General features: G+C 41.5%; 1 protein-coding gene across 1 annotated transcript in view; it reads left to right on the plus strand.

The window, feature by feature from the left end:
• The window catches only part of LRP11 (LDL receptor related protein 11), a 59,748-nt gene that overhangs the window by 21,751 nt on the left and 18,794 nt on the right, over positions 1-19,203 (plus strand). The window contains exons 3-5 of the mRNA XM_001928988.5: positions 11,798-11,939; positions 16,064-16,189; positions 17,620-17,826. Coding sequence (XP_001929023.1) covers positions 11,798-11,939; positions 16,064-16,189; positions 17,620-17,826 — 475 coding nt within the window. The remainder of the gene's footprint in view (positions 1-11,797; positions 11,940-16,063; positions 16,190-17,619; positions 17,827-19,203) is intronic.

Below are 19,203 nucleotides of genomic sequence, written 5' to 3' on the forward strand. Positions count from 1 at the left end.
ATTCTAACCATCCTAGTAAGAGAGGCTAGAATAGCTTTCACCTAAGATCTAGGGAGTGAGTCTATATGGAATAGAAAGGTCTTTTTTTTTCTTCTATTTCTTCTATTTCCATACATATTTCAAAACATTGTCAGGCACTACATCTGCTCCATCCCTTTGATTTGATTTGCTGCTTCTAGCCCTTCTTCCTAGGTAGGTACTTTGCTTATAACTCAAACCATGTCTCTGATTGGGGTAAGTTAGAAGGATGAAAGAGAAATGAGGGCAGAGTTGGGAGAGCTGGTCGTAACATATTCTAAAACAATAACACAAAAGTAAAACTTGGTTGGGTTGTAGAAGGAAGAATAAGCTCTGTGTCCCCTCTGTTCTCTACTTCTATAGGCTTCTAGTCATGGCTAGTTTTACAAGTGGACCACTATTTACAGGGTATATTTTGAGAGGATTGGAAGAGTAAGAGAAAGGCTCCAGTCCAAAAATAGTTCCTTTTGTTTCCTGAAACCTCAAGATAAGCAAGTAATTATCTTAACTACTGCCTTCTTTGGTTGTGTTCTTTTGAGAATGGTCTTCCGCTGCATGTGATGAGAGAAATTCCCAACTCATGAGGAAATGCTCTCAAAATCCCCTTCCCCCAGAACTGAGAAAGACAGACACATCAGAGTCCTGTTCTTTGTGACTATGCTCTAACATTTCAGCACATACAACTTAAGAAAGTACAGACAGGTGAATTCCTTTTGCTTCTTTTTATGGAACTTTGGGTCTGACCCATGATGAAAGGTAAATAGAAAAGGGAACACATAACTGAAGAACAAACAGAGCCTAAGCTTGTTCCCTTGAAATATCTGGACAAGTGTGGTACCAATGTATGTTCTGGCTGCTGCTGATCAGGACAACTGCCTTGTGTGTCTCCTTCACTCTCTGTACATGTGGGGAGATGGCATTGGATTACGACGGGGTTGTAATGGTCTTCAAACCACTAATAGAGCTCTCATCGAGTTTGGCAAGTTGGTTAGCTGACATAGGCAGAAAGCTAGAATGCTTTGGGTCCATTGGTTCAGTGGAGTTTCTTACCGAAATATTTTGTAGTGCTTTATCTCATCACTACTTGTAACTGGCATATGCCCAATGCCTTGTATACTTTAGAAGCAACGTGGAGGTTGGAGGAATAGATAGTCATTTTTCAGACTAAGTATGTATATTAGTAAGCATGTGTGTGTGTGTGTTATAAAAATAAACCCCAGGGTGTCTTCTTTGCCACTAAATGAATATTTTGGGGAAGTGCAGTTGTGTCAGAATAGCTGACTGAGTTAGGCATGGATTTAGCCAGAGCCCAACCATTAAAGACTCTGTTACTGCTGAACAGGACACCCTAGGGCGAGATTAGACACTTTTTCTTTAATTAAAGGTAATATCTCTTTGTAAGTTACAAATTGAGTATGTTGTATATACGTGTGTATGTGTACATATTTTTTTTATCCTGACATTTAGGAAATGTTTGTAAAATACTTTCATCTTTTCCAGCATCATATAAACATGAGAGGATGTCAGGAAGAAGCCCTGGGGTGCTTGAAGGGAAGTCTCCCATCTTATAGTCTTATATATATTAATAACTCATTCAAAGGAAAGATGCCCTTTGTTAGCTAAATAACTAAACTAAAAACAACCAGGGGACTAAGAGGTACAAGTTACTATGTATAATATAAATAAGCCACAAGAATATATTATACAGCATGGGAAATATAGCCAATATTTTATATCTGTAAATTGAGTATAACCTTTAAAAATTGTAATTACTATGTTGTACACATGAAACATATAAAATTGTAAATCACCTATACCTCAACTTAAAAAAAAAAGCGCACGTCAAGATGTGTCATGAAAAGACTTCAAAAATCCAATCAAACTAATGAGTTATCTTTTATGACTTGAAAACCTAAAAGAGTTTTATGCATCCGGGAAATACAACTACAGAGAGCGAAAATAACTTGAAATTGGGGGTTCCTGTTGTGGCTCAGCAGAAACGAATCTGACTAGTATCAATGAGGACACAGGTTCGATCCCTGGCCTTGCTCAGTGAGTTAAGGATCCATTGAAGCCATGAGCTATGGTGTGGGTTGCAGACATGGCTGGGATCCCATGTTACTGTGGCTGTAGTGCAGACTGGTGGCTATAGCTCCAATTCAACCCTGCATTTGGAAACCTCTATATGCTGTGGGTGTGGCCCTAAAAAGACAAAAAAAACAAAAACAAAAACTTGATGAAATGCAAAAATCAAAGTGTTTACTTCCTTTTCTCACTGGCTCTGGGAGAGTTCACAAACAGCAAAAGCTTTAAACAAAAGCAAAAGAAGGAGAAAGGAGGCTTTTGTAGAGGAAATTTCACAGGAGACTAATAGGATCTTATTGACTTTTTCAGTTACCAAAATAAGTCTCAATCAAACACGGTGGCATTAAGTTACTGTCCTTAGTTTCTGTTCACAGAGGCAAGGCCTGCAGGTGTGGATCAGTGCCAAATGCAAAGCCCTCTTTGGAGGCCTTCAGGCAAGATCCACTCTCTCAGCAGCTGGTTTTTTTTTTTTTTTTTTTGGTTTTTTTTTTTTCAGTAAATATCAAAATTTTTATAGATGAAAGTCAATTTAAAGTCTAATTCAAATGACTTTCCTAAATCATTCTCACACATACAAACATTAATTGTAATAAATACAATTTTCTTTGATAGTGGGCACAAAAGCAAATAAAACATGGGTAGAAATACTTTGCAAACTGTAGAACATTAACAAATACTAGTTATCATTATTCACTAAGCAGGTAGAGGTGACAATGGGTACAATTTAAAGGGCCCTACTGTAAAGAGAGTTATTATTATTTTATTATAATAACTCTAATATAGTATAGCTATATTAACTATAATATAATATAATATAATATTTAAAATAATATTACAACATTATTTAACATGATTAATCCTTCCTCAATGCAAACATTTATACAAATGGATTAGAATACATTGAACACAATGTAAGTCATCCTACATTGGAGCAAAATCTACTTACATTATACTATGATTGCTCTTCAATTCTATTATATCCAAATTGGATTATAAATTTTTTTAAAAGCAATGATGGGTATGGCATTAAAAGACAAAACACTGAATGAGAAAGTTTTAATTCTTTCTCTATCACCAACTGACAGCTTTTCATTGTTCCAACTTCCCCATATAAATTTTAAAAAACTGGTCGTAATACTGAAACTGACAGTACTTGCGACTTGAATCTAACCAGAAACCAGGTAGGGACTTGAACCCTTGTGCCAGGACTTGAACCCAGCCTAAACCCAGATTGGGACTTGAACCCTTGGGGTTTATTTATTTATTCATTTATTTATTTTATTACTCAATGAATTTATTACATTTATAATTGTACAATGATCATCACAATCCAATTTTATAGGATTTCCATCCCACAACCCCAGCTCAGGCCTCCATCCCCCAAACTGTCTCCTTTGGAAACCATAAGTTTTCCAACTGTGATTCAGCATCTGTTATGCAAAGAAGTTCAGTCTGTCCTTTTTTCAGATTCCACATATCAGTGAAAGCATTTGATGTTGGTGTCTCATTGTATGGCTGACTTCACTTAGCGTGATGATTTCTAGGTCCATCCACGTTGCTAAAAATGCTGGTATTTCGTTCTTTTTGATGGCTGAGTAATATTCCATTGTGTATCTGTACCACATCTTCTTGATCCACTCCTCTGTCAATGGACATTTAGGTGGTTTCCATGTCTTGGCTATTGCAAATAGTGCTGCAATGAACATTGGCGTATATGTGTCTTTGCAAGTCATGGTTTTCTCTGGATAGATGCCCAGGAATGGGATTGCTGCGTCAAATGGTAGTTCTATTTTTCGTTTTCTGAGGAATCTCCATTCTGTTTTCCACAGTGGTGGCACCAATTTACAATCCCACCCACAGTGTACTAGGGTTCCTTTTTCTCTACACCCTCTCCAGCATTTATTGTTTGTAGACTTTTGGATGATGGCCATTCTGGCTGATGTAAGGTGGTACCTCATATTGGTTTTGGTTGCATTTCTCTAATAATGAGTGATGTTGAACATCTTTTCATGTGTTTTTTGGCCATCTGCATGTCTTCTTTGGAGAACTGTCTGTTTAGATCTTTTGCCCATTTTTTGATGGGGTTGTTTGTTTTTTGGTATGGAGCTGCAGAAGGTGTTTATAAATTTTTGAGAATAATCCCTTGTCAGTCGATTCATTTGCAAAGATTTTCTCCCATTCTGTGGCTTGTCATTTCAATTGTTTAGGGATTCCTTTACTGTGCAGAAACTTTAAAGTTTAATTAAGTCCCATTTGCTTATTTTTGCTTTTTCTGTCATTACTCTAAGAGGTGGATCTGAGAAGATATTGCTGTCATTTATGTCAGAGAGTGTTGGGCCTATGTTTTCCTCCAAAAGTTTTATAGTATATGGTCTTATATCTAGTTCTTTAATCCATTTTGAATTTATTTCTGTGTATGGTGTTAGGGAGTGTTCTCATTTCATTCTTTTCCATGTGGCTGTCCAGTTTTCCCAGCACCATTTATTGAACAGGCTGTCTTTTCTCTATTGTATATTCTTGCCTCCTTTGTCATAGATTAGTTGGGTGTAGGTGTGTGGGTTTAATTCTGGACTTTCTATCCTGTTCCACTGATCTATATGTGTGCCTTTGTGCCAGTACTATACCGTTTTGATAATTGTTGCTTTGTAGAATTGTCTGAAGTCTGGGATCCTGATTCTTCCAGTTCCAGTTTTCTTTTTCAGAATGTCTTTGGCTATTCTGGGTCTTTCATGCTTCCAAACAAACTTCAAAATATTTTGTTAGAGTTCTGTGGAAAATGTCCTTGGTAATTTGATAGGGATTGCATTGAATCTGTAGATTGCCTTAGGTAGTATAGTCATTTTGATAATATTGACTTTTCCAATCCAAGAGCATGGTATGTCTTTCCATCTATTTGTGTCCTCTTTGATTTCTTTCATCAGTGTCTTATAGTTTTCAGAGTACAGGTCTTTTGTCTCTTTAGGTAGGTTTACTCCTAGGTATTTTATTCTTTTGGATGTGATGGTAAATGGGATTGCTTCTCTAATTTCTCTTTCTGATCTTTCATTGTTAGTGCATAGAAAAGCCATCGATTTCTATACGCTAACAATTTGTATCCTGTGGCTTTGCCAAATTCATGGATGAGCTCTAACAGTTTTCTGGTAGAGTCTTTAGGATTCTCTAGGTATAGTATCATGTCATCTGTAAATAGTGATAGTTTTACTTCTTCCTGTTGAATTTGGATTCCTTTTATCTCTTTTACTTCTCTAATTGCTGTGGCTAGGACTTCCAAAACTATGTTGAAGAGTAGTGGTGAGAGCAGACATCCTTGTCTTGTTCCTGATCTCAGCAGGAATTCTTTCAGTTTTTCGCCATTGAGAATGATGTTAACTGTGGGTTTGTCATATATGGTCTTTATTATGTTGAGGTAGGTTCCCACTATGCCCACTTTCTGAAGGGTTTTTATCAGAAATGGGTGTTGGATTTTGTCAAAGGCTTTTTCTGCGTCTATTGAGAGGATCATATGGTTTTTATTCTTCAGTTTGTTAGAGTGGTGTATCACACTGATTGATTTGTGGATATTGAAGAACGCTTGCATCCCTGGGATAAATCCCACTTGATCATAACGTACAGTCCTTTTAATGTATTGTTGGATGTGATTTGCTAGTACTTTGTTGAGGATTTTTGCATCAATGTTCATCAGTGAAATTGGCCTGTAGTTTTCTTTTTTTTTTTTTGTGGTATCTTTGTCTGGTTTTGGTATCAGCGTAACGGTGGCCTCATAGAATGAGTTTGGGAGTATCCCTTCCTCTGCAATTTTTTGAAATAGTTTCAGAAGGATCTGAAACTATTTAGTTCTTCTCTAAATGCTTGATAGAATTTGCCTGTGAAGCCATCTGGTCCTGGACTTTTGTTTGTTGGAAATTTTTTAATCACACTTTCAATTTCAGTTCTTGTGATTGGTCCATTCATCTTTTTCTATATTTCATTTTAGTTTAGTCTTGGAAGATTGTACCTTTCTAAGAATTTGTCCATTTCTTCTAGGTTTTCCATTTTTTATTGTTGTATAGTTGCATATAGTAGTCTCTTATGATCCTTTGTATTTCTGTGATGTCCGTTGTTACTTCTCCTTTTTCATTTCTAATTTTATTGATTTGAGTCCTCTCTCTTTTTTTCTTGAGAAGTCTGGCTAAGAGTTTATCAATTTTGTTGACCTTTCCAAAGAACCAGCTTTTCGTTTCATTGATCTTTTCTATGGTTTTCTTCATTTCTATTTCATTGATTTCTGCTCTGATCTTTATGATTTCTTTCCTTCTACTAACTTTAGGTCTTGCCTGTTCTCTCTCGAGCTGCTTTAGATGTAAAGTTAGCTTGTTTATTTGAGCTTTTTCTTGTTTCCTGAGGTGGGCTTGTATTACTATAAACATTCCTCTTAGAACAGCTTTTGCTGCATCCCATAGGTTTTGGAGTGTTGTGTTTTTATTGTCCTTTGCTTGTAGGTATTTTTTAATTTCCCCTTTGATTTCTTCAGTGATCCACTGGTTGTTTAGTAGCATGTTGTTTAGTCTCCATGCATTGGTGTTTTTTGCAGTTTTTTTCTTGTTGTTGATTTCCAGTCATATAGCGCTGTGGTCGGAAAAGATGCTTGATATGATTTCAGTTTTCTTAAAGTTACCAAGGTTTGATTTGTAGCCCAGGATGTGATCAATCTTAGAGAATGTTCCATGTGCACATGAGCAGAATGTGTAATCTGTTGCTTTTGGATGGAATGTCCTATAAATATCTATTAAGTCCATCTGGTCTAATACTTCATTCAGGGCCTGTGTTTCCATACTGATTTTCTGTCTGGATGATCCGTCCATTGCTGTAAGTGGGGTGTTAAAAGTCCCCCACTACTTTTGTGTTATTGCCAATTTGTCCTTTTGAGGTTGTTAACAGTTGCCTTATTGTGGTGAACCTGTGTTGGGTGCGTAGATATTTAAAATTGTTATATCTTCTTCTTGGATTTATCCTTTGATCATTATGTAGTGACCTTCCTTGTCCCTTAAAATATTCTTCATTTTAAAGTCTATTTTGTCTGATATGAGTATTGCTACTCCAGCTTTCTTTTTATTTCCACTTGCATGGAAGATTTTCTTCCATCCTCTCACTTTCAATTTGTATGTGTTCCTAGAAGTGAAGTGGGTCTCTTGAAGACAGCATATATATGGGTCTTGTTTTTGTATCCATTCAGTCAGTCTGTGTCTTTTGATTGGGGCGTTTAGTCCATTAACATTTAAGGTAATTATTGATATGTATGTTCTTATTGCCATTTTATTAATTGTTTCAGATTTGTTTTTGTTGCTCTTTTTCTTCCCTTCTTCTCTTGTTCTCTCCTCTTCTAGTTTGATGACTATCTTTAGTGTCATATTTGAGTGGATTTTTCTTATTTGTTTGTGTATCAATTGCAGATTTTTGGTTTGTAGTTATTATGAAGTTTTGACATGAGTCTATATATAAATGATATTGTTTTAAGTTGTTGGTCTCTTAATTGCAAGCGCATCTCCAGTGTCCTGCATTTGTACCCTCCTCTTCTCACGATTTCTGATTTTGGTGGCATAATTATTCGTGGATGACATCATATCTTTACTGTATATATACCTTTACTGGTGAGCCTTGTCATTTGTGGTATTTTTGTTTCCTGTTGCAGCCTTTTCTTTTGTGCCTAGAGAAGTTCTTTTAGTTTAGGTTTTTGTTTGTTTGTTTGTTTTTGTTTTTTGGTCTTTTTGCCATTTCTTGGGCTGCTCCCATGGCTTATGGAGGTTCCCAGGCTAGGGGTCCAATCGGAGCTGTAGTCACTGGCCTATGCCAGAGCCATAGCAACACGGGATCTGAGCCGCATCTACAACCTACACCACAGCTCACGGCAACACCGGATCCTTAACGCACTGAGCAAGGCCAGGGACTGAATCCACAACCTCATGGTTTCTAGTCAGATTCATTAACCACTTAGCCATGAAGGGAACTCCTAGTATTTGTTGTAAAGCTGGTTTAGTGTTGCTGAATTCTCTTAGCTTTTGCTTATCTGTGAAGCTTTTGATTTCTCCTTCAAATCTGAATGAGAGCCTTGCTGGGTAAAGTAATCTTGGTTGGAGTTTTTTTCCTTTCTTCATGTTAAGTATAACGTGCCACTCCCTTCTCGCCTGCAGAGTTTCTGCTGAAAAATCTGCCGATAACCTAATCAGGGTTGCCTTGTATTTTATTTGTTTCTTTTCCCTAGCTGCTTTCAAGATTTTCTCTCTGTCTTTAATTTTGGTCAGTTTGATTAATATGTGTCTCGAGGTATTCCTCCTTGGGTTTATTTTATATGGTACTCCTTGCACTTCCTGGATTTGAGTGAGGGGTTCCTTTCCCATGTTAGGGAAGTTTTTGGCTATTATCTCTTGGAATATGTTTTCTGTCCCCTTCTCTCTCTCTTCTCCTTTTGGCACCCCTATATTACAGATGTTGGTGCGTTTAATGTTGTCCCAAAGTTCTCTGAGACTCTCTTCATTTCTTTGCAATCTTTTTTCTCTTTTCTGTTCCACATCAATGATTGCCACTAGTCTGTCCTCCACCTCACTTATTCATTCTTCTGCCTCCTGTATTCTGCTATTGGTTGCTTCTAATGAATTTTTTATTTCAGTTATTGTGTTTTGCATCTCTACTTGTTTAAGTTTTAAATCTTGTATTTCTTTGATCAGTGTTTGCTCTTAATTATCAATCTTTGCCTCCAGTTTATTTCCAATGTCTTGCATCTTCTTCAGCATCAACAGTCTCAAGTCTTTTTCCTGGAGGCTGAGAATCTTCTCATCACTTAGCTGATTTTCTGGGGTTTTTTCTTTCTCCCTCATCTGAGTTATAGTTCTCTGTCTTTTCACTTTTATAGGTTTTTTGTGTGGTGACCTTTTTACAGATAAAAGAGTTGTAGCCTCTCTTACTTCTGGTGTCTTCCCCCCTTGTGGCTGAAGTCTGTATGGGGGCTTGCTGTAGGCTTCCTGATGGGAGAGACTTATGCCTGCCCACTGGTAGGTGGAGCTGATTCCTATCCCTCTGGTGGGTGGGGCTTTGTCTCTGTATGGGATTAGAGGGCCTGTGTGCCTGGGGGGTCTTTAGGTAGCCCGTTTACTGATGGGCGGGGCTGTGATTCCACTTGGATTGTTGTTTGGTCTTGGGCTTCTCAACACTGATGGGTCGGGCCAGATTTTCCCAAAATGGCCACCTCCAGAGAAAGGCACACTGCAGAATATTCCTGAGAGCTTTGCTTCCAATGTCCTTCCCCCACAACAAGCCACAGTTACCCACTGTTTTCCCAGGAGGTGCTCTAAGAACTGCAGTCAGGTTTGACCCAGATCCCTATGGAGACTTTGCTTTGCCATGCAACCCAGTGCACCTGAATGTCTGTGTGTGCCTTTTAAGAATGGGGTCTCTGTTTCCCTTAGTCCCGGGGAGCTCCTACACACAAGCCCCACTGGCCTTCAATTCCAGATGCTCTGGGGGCTCTTTCTCACAGTGCCAGATCCCCACACGTGGGAGTTTGATGTGAAGCTCAGAACTCTCACTCCTGTAGGTGGGTCTCTATGAACCAGCTAGTTTCCAGTCTGTGGGGCTTCCCACCCAAGAGGTATGGGGTTGCTTATATCGTGAAATCACCCCTCCTACCTCTTGATGTGGCCTCCTCTTTGTCTTCTGGAGTGGATATCTTTTTGAAGGTTTCTGGTCCATTTGGTTGAAGATTGCTCAGCATTTGGTTGTAAATTTTGTTGTTTTTAGAAGAGAAGTTGAGCTCCAGTCCTTCTATTCCACCATCTTAATCCTATCTCCCCTCTCAGCAGTTGTTAGTCTCCCTTTTCTCTTGTCAAACCCAGCAGCTCTGAAAACTTTCTCATCGAGATAGCTGACTATCATTGACAGCCAGGGTTAGCTGAGCTGCACAATCTGACAAAGCTATCCTTCCTCTGTAAGCAGATTTTTTCAAACTCTCTTTAATCTGAAAAGGTTTTGGAGACAAACTTCTGCACACCTCAGGTATACTTGTTAGAATGCCCTTGCCCGAAGGCTGGGTGGAAATTTAGCTGCTGAGAAAGCATATTCTTTCTGCCAAGTGAATAAGGTGGACCAGAGCGGTCATTTGATGAAAGATTGTCCATATGATATCACTTATATGTGAAATCTAAAGAAAGGATACAAATGATTTTATTTAGAGAGAAACGAATTACAGACTTTGGAAAACTTACAGTTACCAAAGGGGACAGGTGTGTGTGTGGGGGCGTGGCAGATGGAATGGGGGCTTGGGATTGAATATGCACACTGAGGTATATGGAATGATTGGCCAGTGGGGACCTGCTGTATAGCACAGGGAACTCTCCCGAATATTCTGTGATCATCTATGTGGGAAAAAAATCTGAAAGAGAATGGATGTGTGTACATGTATAACTGAATCACTTTTATAGCAGAAATTATCACCACCTTGTACATCAACTATGCTTCCATAAAAATTTCAAAATAAAAAAAAATATAAAGATCATCAACTCACAAAACAAAAGCCAAGGAAGAGATATTTAATCAGAAGACACAGGTTGCTGAAGGTAATGACCATGGTCTGGATCTGGATACAGAGTTGCTGCAGCAGAGAGGGGGTACCTAGGAAGGTTGGAGGGAGGCAGCCAAAGCCCAGGTGGTGGACTGGCCCCTTAGAGGGCGATGCTCTGTCCTTCCAGCCCCAGTGTGGAAAAGAGGCTTCTCAGAGGACCCCCGGCCCACAGAGTTGTAGTGTGACACCAGCATGCTGAGTGTTGATGCCCAGAAGCCCAGTGACTCACTCGCCATCTCAGACCTGACCAGGGCCTGGGTGTAGACAGTGTCTGTGTGGATGGATGGCCCACCCAGCCCCCAGCCTCGTAGCTTCCCTGGTCTGTAAAAGTCTCCACTGACTTCATCTCAGCCTCACTCGTATGGCCACACTCAGTGTCCCCCTGTCACTCCCACCTTAAATCCCCACTCTGACTCAGTCCTACAGTCTACCCTCTCCTCTCATGCATGCCAGGACAGCAAACCCCGCAACTGCTGGTCTCGGGGGTCTTAGGTCTGCAGTCCTGCAAGCCCAGCTGGGACAGAGGAGAGAGCTCCTCTCTCACACCACCTCACTCAAGGCTGCAGGGCCCACGTCATTATGCTCCAGGGTGGTCTCATCTGCACCCATGTCTATGCCTCCTGTCCAAGTCCCAAAAGCAATAAGAAGTGGTGTAACCTATTGCCCAGGGCCCGCCTAGCAAGACCTGCCTGATTCTGAGCCAGAGTTGGGGAGAGTGAGGCCTGCCCTGTACCTCCACATGGGCAGATCCCTGCTTCCCACCTGCCCATGCATGGCCACGGGCTCCCCTTGGTTCAGGCTTCACCCCAGAGGCCATGGGGAGAGCTCATAACTGACCCATCCCTTGCAGTCTTGTGGATGGGGGGTGGGAAGGTAAGTTTCCAGAAGAAAGAGGGTGTCAGGCCCCAATCCCACCAAAGCTCAAGTCTTCTGACCAAAATAGGCCCAACCTGCCAAGACAGCGTGTGACTCAGTCTTCTGCAACCGTGGACCAGGAGGGAGATGTGGTCATGGCCCAATGACGCCGATTTCCAGGGCAGATGATGTTGGACTCTGTGCCTCAGGTCTCCTCACTAAACATGATGTTCTCTCCTTGGGTATCAGGTGCCTCAGTCAGGAACCCTGAAGCTGTCCCACCTACAGGAAGGGACATACACCTTTCAGCTGACGGTCATGGACACTGCCGGCCAGAGGAGCTCCGACAACGTCTCAGTGACAGTGCTCCCCCAGGCCTTCTCCACAGGAGGTGAGAAGACAGTTCTTCCCTCACATCCACAATGGCCAACAGAAACCAGGCCATGGGTGTTTAAGCGGCATTTTATATTCTGACTATGCATCCCATGGGCTCTTCCATTTTATCTTTGGCCATTGTTGAATGAGAAAGTCTTCACCAAAAATATGACAAAAATAGGCTGCATTAGATTTGGGGCGAAGTGACACTGCCAAGTCAGGATAGGGGACCCTCCCTCGCCCCCAGGGGATGAGACTAGATTCTGAGCCTCGGGACCCCGCAGATGCTCCGTCTCTCCTTGACTCCATTTCGTAAGAGACAATCATCTGGCTTTTCCAGGAGAGAGTCTTGTTTAAAAGAGGGTGATCTTTTTGATATGTCTGTTCACAGACTGCATCTAAATAGTACATTTAAGCCACATTAAAATATAGGAAGCACATGTGTCGATTTAAAAGGACTATTTAAAATTTTTCTTGGAGGGGTTCCTGCTATAGTGCAATGGGCTAAGAATCCAGCTGTAGCAGCTCAGGTCATGGCAGAGACAAAGGTTCAATCCCCCGCCCAGCACACTGGGTTAGAGGATCCAGTGTTGATGCAGCTGCAGCTCAGATTCAGTCCCTGGCCTGGGAACTTCCACATCCCACAAGGTCAGACATAAAAAAAAAAAAAAAAAAAAAAAACCTTCATAGATACTCTACAAAGATACACAGGTTGATAACATAGCTCAACATATATTTTTCTTATATTCTGCTGTACAATGTAAACTCATTTATCTCATTTCTCAGTGTCTTACTTTTCCAAACATCTACATTTCTAAGATTAATTCATCAAGTTAAAAAAAAAACTTATATAGAACTTGGCAGCACTAAAGATACTGAGCTCACCCTGGAGAAGTGCTGGGAGGATGTCTGTGTGGGGTCCTGCCCCTCCGTCAGCGGATACTTTCTCAGCGTTTGCAGGAACTGTGCATGAAGTGGGCTCCACAGACCTTGCCCCTGCCTCCTACATCTTTGTTCCTCAGTATTTGGATGGTAATCAAGCCAGCAGTCAGGACAATGAGGATAAAAAGTTTGGAATGTGGGAGTTCCCATCATGGTGCAGCAGAACCAAATCTGACTAGTGTCAGTCAGTCGGTTAAGGATCCAGTGTTGCCGTGAACTGTGGTGTAAGTCACAGATGAGGCTCAGATCCCACATTGGACCCTTAGCCTGGGAACTTCCATATGCTGCAGGTGTGGCCCTAAAAGGAAAAAAAAAAAAAAAAATTGAGGTTGGCCGTTTCCCTGGCCAGCCAGGGTGTAAGCTTCCTCTAAGGAAAGAGCAGTGACCCCAGACTCTGGCCCCCCGGGGCACTGTGAGTCAGTGATGGTGAGCAAGCCAGCCGTCCAGCCCAGCGCACATGCCAACAGGCCCTGTCTGTTGATTTACTGCAACTTCACAGAAGAGCCAGACAGTTGCTCAAAAAGTACCTTGGAATGTTGGCCATGCTCCAGGCTGCTGGAAACACAGCATCAGCTCCAACTGGGATAGTCACCAGCAGAGGTCGGCGGGGCCCAGAGAGCTGTCCTCCTGGGAGCAGGGCTCCGGGCTCTGGGCCCAGGTCAAGTGCTGCTACTGGGAGGATGTGCTCCTGGGAAGCTGTCGCCCCTACGGAAATTAGAAAAGGGTGGCCTCTGTATGACCAAGACACCAAGAGGGAGAAAGGGCCTTAGCTGATGGAGGCAGAGGGCTGACACCTCACCAGCCACTTATTGTTCTGGCTTTTGTTCTCAGGCCAGTTTTCTGGGACTCCCAAGGCAAGTCGCTATTTGTACATTTCTGGCCTTTCTCAGGATGATGGTAAAGTGTGTTTGAAGCCCCAGAGTGATGTGACTCATCTTTGATTATTGAAAGGCCACTTGGGTAGAGGTTTTACATACATAGCTTTATATTGAAAATTAAAAGAATGCTGTAGTATTAACTGCTGTCTGGAATCACTCACTAGTTCAATTGGAATAACATAAGAATTAAAGTTAATATAACACAGAGACACCGAAAACAAGAGGTGTTTCTGTCCCCTCTATTACATACCTGGGTTTTGCAGTTAATGAGGAGCTTTCATGGTAACCAAGGGTGGCATCTTCTGGGGTAAAAGGCACACACATACTCCTGCTTCTGCAATAACATGGTTCAGTTGTAGATAAAGAGAGTGCGTGTTTTCAAGCTCTGCAAAAAATAATCCATTTAGAGAGCAAGGCAACAAACACTTCTAAGATGATCCAGATAAATGGTCTCCAAATAGGATCCCCCACAGATGGTCAGGACATTTTTAGGATGGAAAAGAAGGCACCAGAACTTTTCTTTTTTTTTTTAAGGCTGCACCTGCAGCATATGGAAGTTCCTGAGCTGGCAGTCAAATCAGAGCTATAGCTGCTGGCCTACAGCCACAGCAACGCCGGATCCAGTCTCATCTTCAACATGCACTGAAGCTTGCAGCAACGCTGGATCCTTAACCCACTGAGCAAGGCCAGGGATCAAACTCACATCCTTATGGACACTAGTCAGGTTCTTAACCTGCTTAGCCACAATGGGAACTCCCCAGAACTTGTATTTTTATTTTTAACCTTCTTTAAATGTTCAGTCTCTTTCATAACATGGATAACATGTTCATACAGGGGTCCAAGCCTATGATTTAAAGATTGAAGATATGTTTAGTCCATAAGTTTGAAGACCACTAATCCAGAAATAGATGGCTAATTTACCAATATGAATCTATCTCCAAAACTACCCAGGAATAAGTAAAGCCTTGAGATACTTAGGATTTTCATGTCATGAATTTAAGAAACGTGAGCAGAGGCTGCATTCTGCTGCTGTTCACAGCGTTTCCCTTTACTTTTCCTCCCAACTCCTTCCCTGTGACTGAAGCAGATTCTCCTCTGGGGACCCAAGTTCTCAGTCATAACTGCGGGCTCCTGTGTTCTCTTCTTTCTCAGGAGTTTCCACCACCATTTCTTTTCTTTACTCTCTTCTTCCTCCAGAGTCCAGATATCGTCAGATTGCCTTCCACCCAGGTGGTCTCCTCTCCCAGTGTTTTCATTGAACTGCTTTCCTGTAGAATCTGTGAGCATGTGTCTATGCTCAGCCATTTGTCTCAGAAATCTGATCATTTACCATTCTCCCATGTCCTGAGACAACAGTCCAATCCGTCCTTCCCTGGAAAATCGCAGAACTCCTTATGACTTCTTGCAGCCTCATGCCTTTAATCTGCATAACTAGTGTCCAAAAGTCAGCCAGTTGTTAGGTAGCGAAGTCTAGTGAGGTTGGCGTCACCTAGAGTTGGGAACACATTTCAAGAAAAGACATGTAAGTGGAGTTCCTGCTGTGGTGCAGCAAGATCGTTGGCATCTCTGGAGCAGAGGAGGCAGGTTCGATCCCTGGCCCGGCACAGTGGGTTAAGGATTCAGTGAACTCCATATGCCACAGGGCGGCCAAGTAATGTAATAGAAAAGGAAATATATGGAGCTCTGTGGGTTAAAACCCCTATGAGCTCCAAAAGGGATAGAATTTCACTATTTGCAGAAAATAAATTTGCCCCAGGTAGTAGCTAAAGATTCTGTTTATTCTTTACGACCCCAAGGATGTCAGGAGTTCAGCAAGCAGAGTTCAGTAGTAGAAAGTTGATCTCCATAAAAATTATCACTTAGGAAACATGAATGCAAGACATAACATAAAAAGGGGTGCTTCTGATGAAACACAGTCGGCTGTGCCGTGCCTCGGGTGACACGGTGGTAGGTGGCCTGCTGAGGAGATGACGATGGACGAATGGCTGCAATGAGCCACCTGAGGGAGGGGAGCAGGCTGGATGGGGAAGACCAGAGCAGCTGCTTCTCTGTCCCCACCTCTGAGGCACTGTTGGCTTGGGGACAGCCCTAAGATGAAGAGCCCATGGTGATTCCTGAGAATTAAGTTAGGAAGGTCGAGAAGACAGCCCCTCACCTTTCCAGAACTTGTTGCTCCAGCACAGTCCGTGAGGTGTTCCCTCATTGTCTGCCTCTCTTTCACCCAAATGCATTTCTTCACGTGCACAGTCTCTGTTCCTCTTAGCACAGTCCAATCTCTACTTTCCTGCACCCCTGTGACGTGAGACTTGTTTACAAACAGGATGCTCAAAAGTTTGCTCACGATACCACTTCTTCTGTGATGACGGCTGTTGCATTGACATCACGCTGGCTTGCGATGGAGTGGAGCAGTGTCCTGACGGGTCTGACGAAGTTTTCTGTCAAAATCGTGAGTCGGCTGCATCACATTTGGGGGTAAAAGGGGATGTCTGTATTCTCACAACAAATGCGAAATCTGTGGTGTTCTTTTTTCTGCCTGGTTTCAGGTATACTTCACGTGAACAAGCCCTGCCTTAAATTAAGTGAGCATTTACTATGTCTTTAATGCAAGTTATTACAAGTGTCAAATTTTTTATATTTACTTACATTGAGATTGTTTTCAATTTTCCAAAAGATTCTTCCCCATCTTAAAAACGCTGTTCAGCATATGCTTTCTAACAACCTCAAATAAGTTAACATTTAGTTTTGATAAACATTTTAGAAAATTTATGATATATTAGGGTGTGGCTAAGTCAGCTGTAGATCAGTCCTGTCATGTCATGTATATAAACATGCACCACGAGAAGGAAGAGCTGCTGAAAGCGTGCTGAGGTACTAAAGTATCAGTACTGGAGGAAGGGTGAAGGATCTCAGAACCTTAGGTTTAAGTTGTGTCTTTGTCCATTTCTTTACATGAAACTTTTAGGAAGCTAATTAGAAGAGAACTGATTATTGATTTGAAAACTAGAGTGAAGAGTTTTTTTATGGGGCTCTGGCATATCTTGGATGGGTTATCATTCCCAAATATCCATGATTTTATTTCTTATTTTATTTTTTTTATTTTTTTATTTTTTTGCTTTTTAGGGCCATACCCGTGTTGGCATATGGATGTTCCCAGGCCAGGGGTCAAATTGGAGCTGCAGCTGCCTGTCTACACCACAGCCAAAGCAACACCAGATCTTTAACCCACTGAGTGAGGCCAGGGATGGAACCCTCATCCTTATGGATACTGGTTGGGTTCATAACCTGTTGAGCCACAATGGAAACTCCCCAAATATCCATGACTTTAAATCTACCCACAGAGTTCCCTCTGGGGGCACAATGGGGTCATTGGTGTCTCTGGAGCCCTGGGTCACTGGTTTGAACTCAGGCAGGCATAGTGGGTTAAGGATCTGGCATTGCAGCATGTGTGGTGTAGGTTGCAACTGCGGCTCAGATCCAGGAATTCCATATGCCACAAGGCAACCAAAAAAAAAAAAAAAATTACCATCAATTTTAGTGGTTTTATTTTATTTATTTATTTATTTATTTATTTATTTTTAGGGCTGCACCTGAGGCATATGGAGGTTCCCAAGCTAGGGGTCGAATGGGAGCTGCAGCTCCCGGCCTTTGCCACAGCCACAGCAATGCAGGATCTGAGCCTCGTCTGTGACCTACACCACAGTTCACGGCAATGCCAGATCCTTAACCCACTGAGTGAGGCCAGGGATCAAACCAGCAACCTCATGGTTCCTAGTCGGATTCGTTTCCACTGTGCCACAACAGGAACTCCCGCAATTTTAGTGGTTTTAAAGTTCGGAAAAGAAACCCAACCAATGACAGCTGCTCTTTCACTCTTAGTGAAACTTGACCGCAAAATGGTGACCCACACGGCGACTGCACAGCCTAGAACCACAGAACCAAGCCAAGATGCAGGTGGGGGCTCCTTGTTGGAAAAGTCCCAGAAAGCCACTGCCCCCCAACAGCCACCTGTGCTATCAACCACGGAGAAGAGAAATCATTCTGCCTTTCGGGAACCAGAGAGTCACATTGTTCCTGGGTTGCCAGGTAAGGACTTTAGGCAGGTTTTCATGAAGGGCCTCATTTTCTATAATAGCTCAGCTCAAAATTAAAGTTCTATTTGAAGAGTGGTAAAGGAAATATCTTAAAAGAAAAAACAGTTAAAATGAAGAATGTAGGCATTCCCTGGTGGCCTAGCAGTTAAAGGACCTGGCATTTAACTGCAGTGGTTCCCTGGCCTAGGAATTTCCATATGCCACAGCAGCAGCCCACCCCACCCCACCCCCCGCCAAAAGAATTTAGCCAAAAAGAAAAAAACCACCGGACATTTTTGCTGATTATTTATAGTAAGCCCTACTAAATATGTTCATATATATGTACATATATATATACTCCAGAGATAGCAACACATTTATTTGTGAATAAGAGTTTAAAAGTTTTAACACCTATGTAAAGGAAACTAATGCCCTAAGTTCAATTTTAGGTTATTTTGAGGTGAAGCAGCATAAGCCCTACATATTTATGTAAATCCTCTTCACACTAAGCAAGTGAATATAAAGAAAATACTGTGTCATGATGGGATGGTTGCATATGCTAGTGATTTAGTATTGTACCTCCAATTTAAATCTATCACCGTTGGTTTTTTAAGAAACATGGATAATAAATTTTAAAATCATATTTTAAAATATACATATTCCTGAAGCATTACAGAATTGTATTTTTTTTATTTTTTTTACACATTTATATTTGCATGATTATACGACAAGAGACAGAAATATAGGTTTTCGGAGTTCTGGTCGTGGTGCAGAGGAAATGAATCTGACTAGGAACCATGAGGTTGCAGGTTCAATCCCTGGCCTTGCTCAGTGGGTTAAGAATCTGGCATTGCCTTGAGCTGTGGTGTAGGTCATAGCTTGGATCCCAAGTTGCTGTGGCTGTGGTGTAGGCTGGCAGCTACAGCTCCGGTTGGACACCTAGCCTGGGATGGCACAGGTATGGCTTAAAAAGACAAAAAGACAAAAAAAAAAGAAAAAAGAAAAGAAACATAGGTTTTCACATTTCTGTTATGCTTTTGTAAACGTCCTTTTAGTATTCAAACTTTGCATACATTTTACTGAAATAATCTGTCACTATTTCAATAACTTCCTTTGTTCATGGCCACACCCATGGCCTATGGACGTTCCCAGGCCAGGGATCCAGTCTGAGCTGCAGCTGTGACCTATGCCCCAACTGCAGCAACACCAGATCTTTGACCCTCAGGAACTCCTTCAATAACTTCTTTATGAAAATTTTGTGTTCATTATAAAAGATACAGAAGACGCAAATCATTAAAAAGGAAATGATTTAAAAGACCACCTTATTGAAAATAAATTTGGTATATTTCCTTCCAGTCTTTTATCTACTTTGTAGATTTTAAAGCCCCTT

The sequence above is a fragment of the Sus scrofa genome, chromosome 1, assembly GCF_000003025.6.
Source record: "Sus scrofa isolate TJ Tabasco breed Duroc chromosome 1, Sscrofa11.1, whole genome shotgun sequence".
Lineage (NCBI taxonomy): Eukaryota > Metazoa > Chordata > Mammalia > Artiodactyla > Suidae > Sus > Sus scrofa.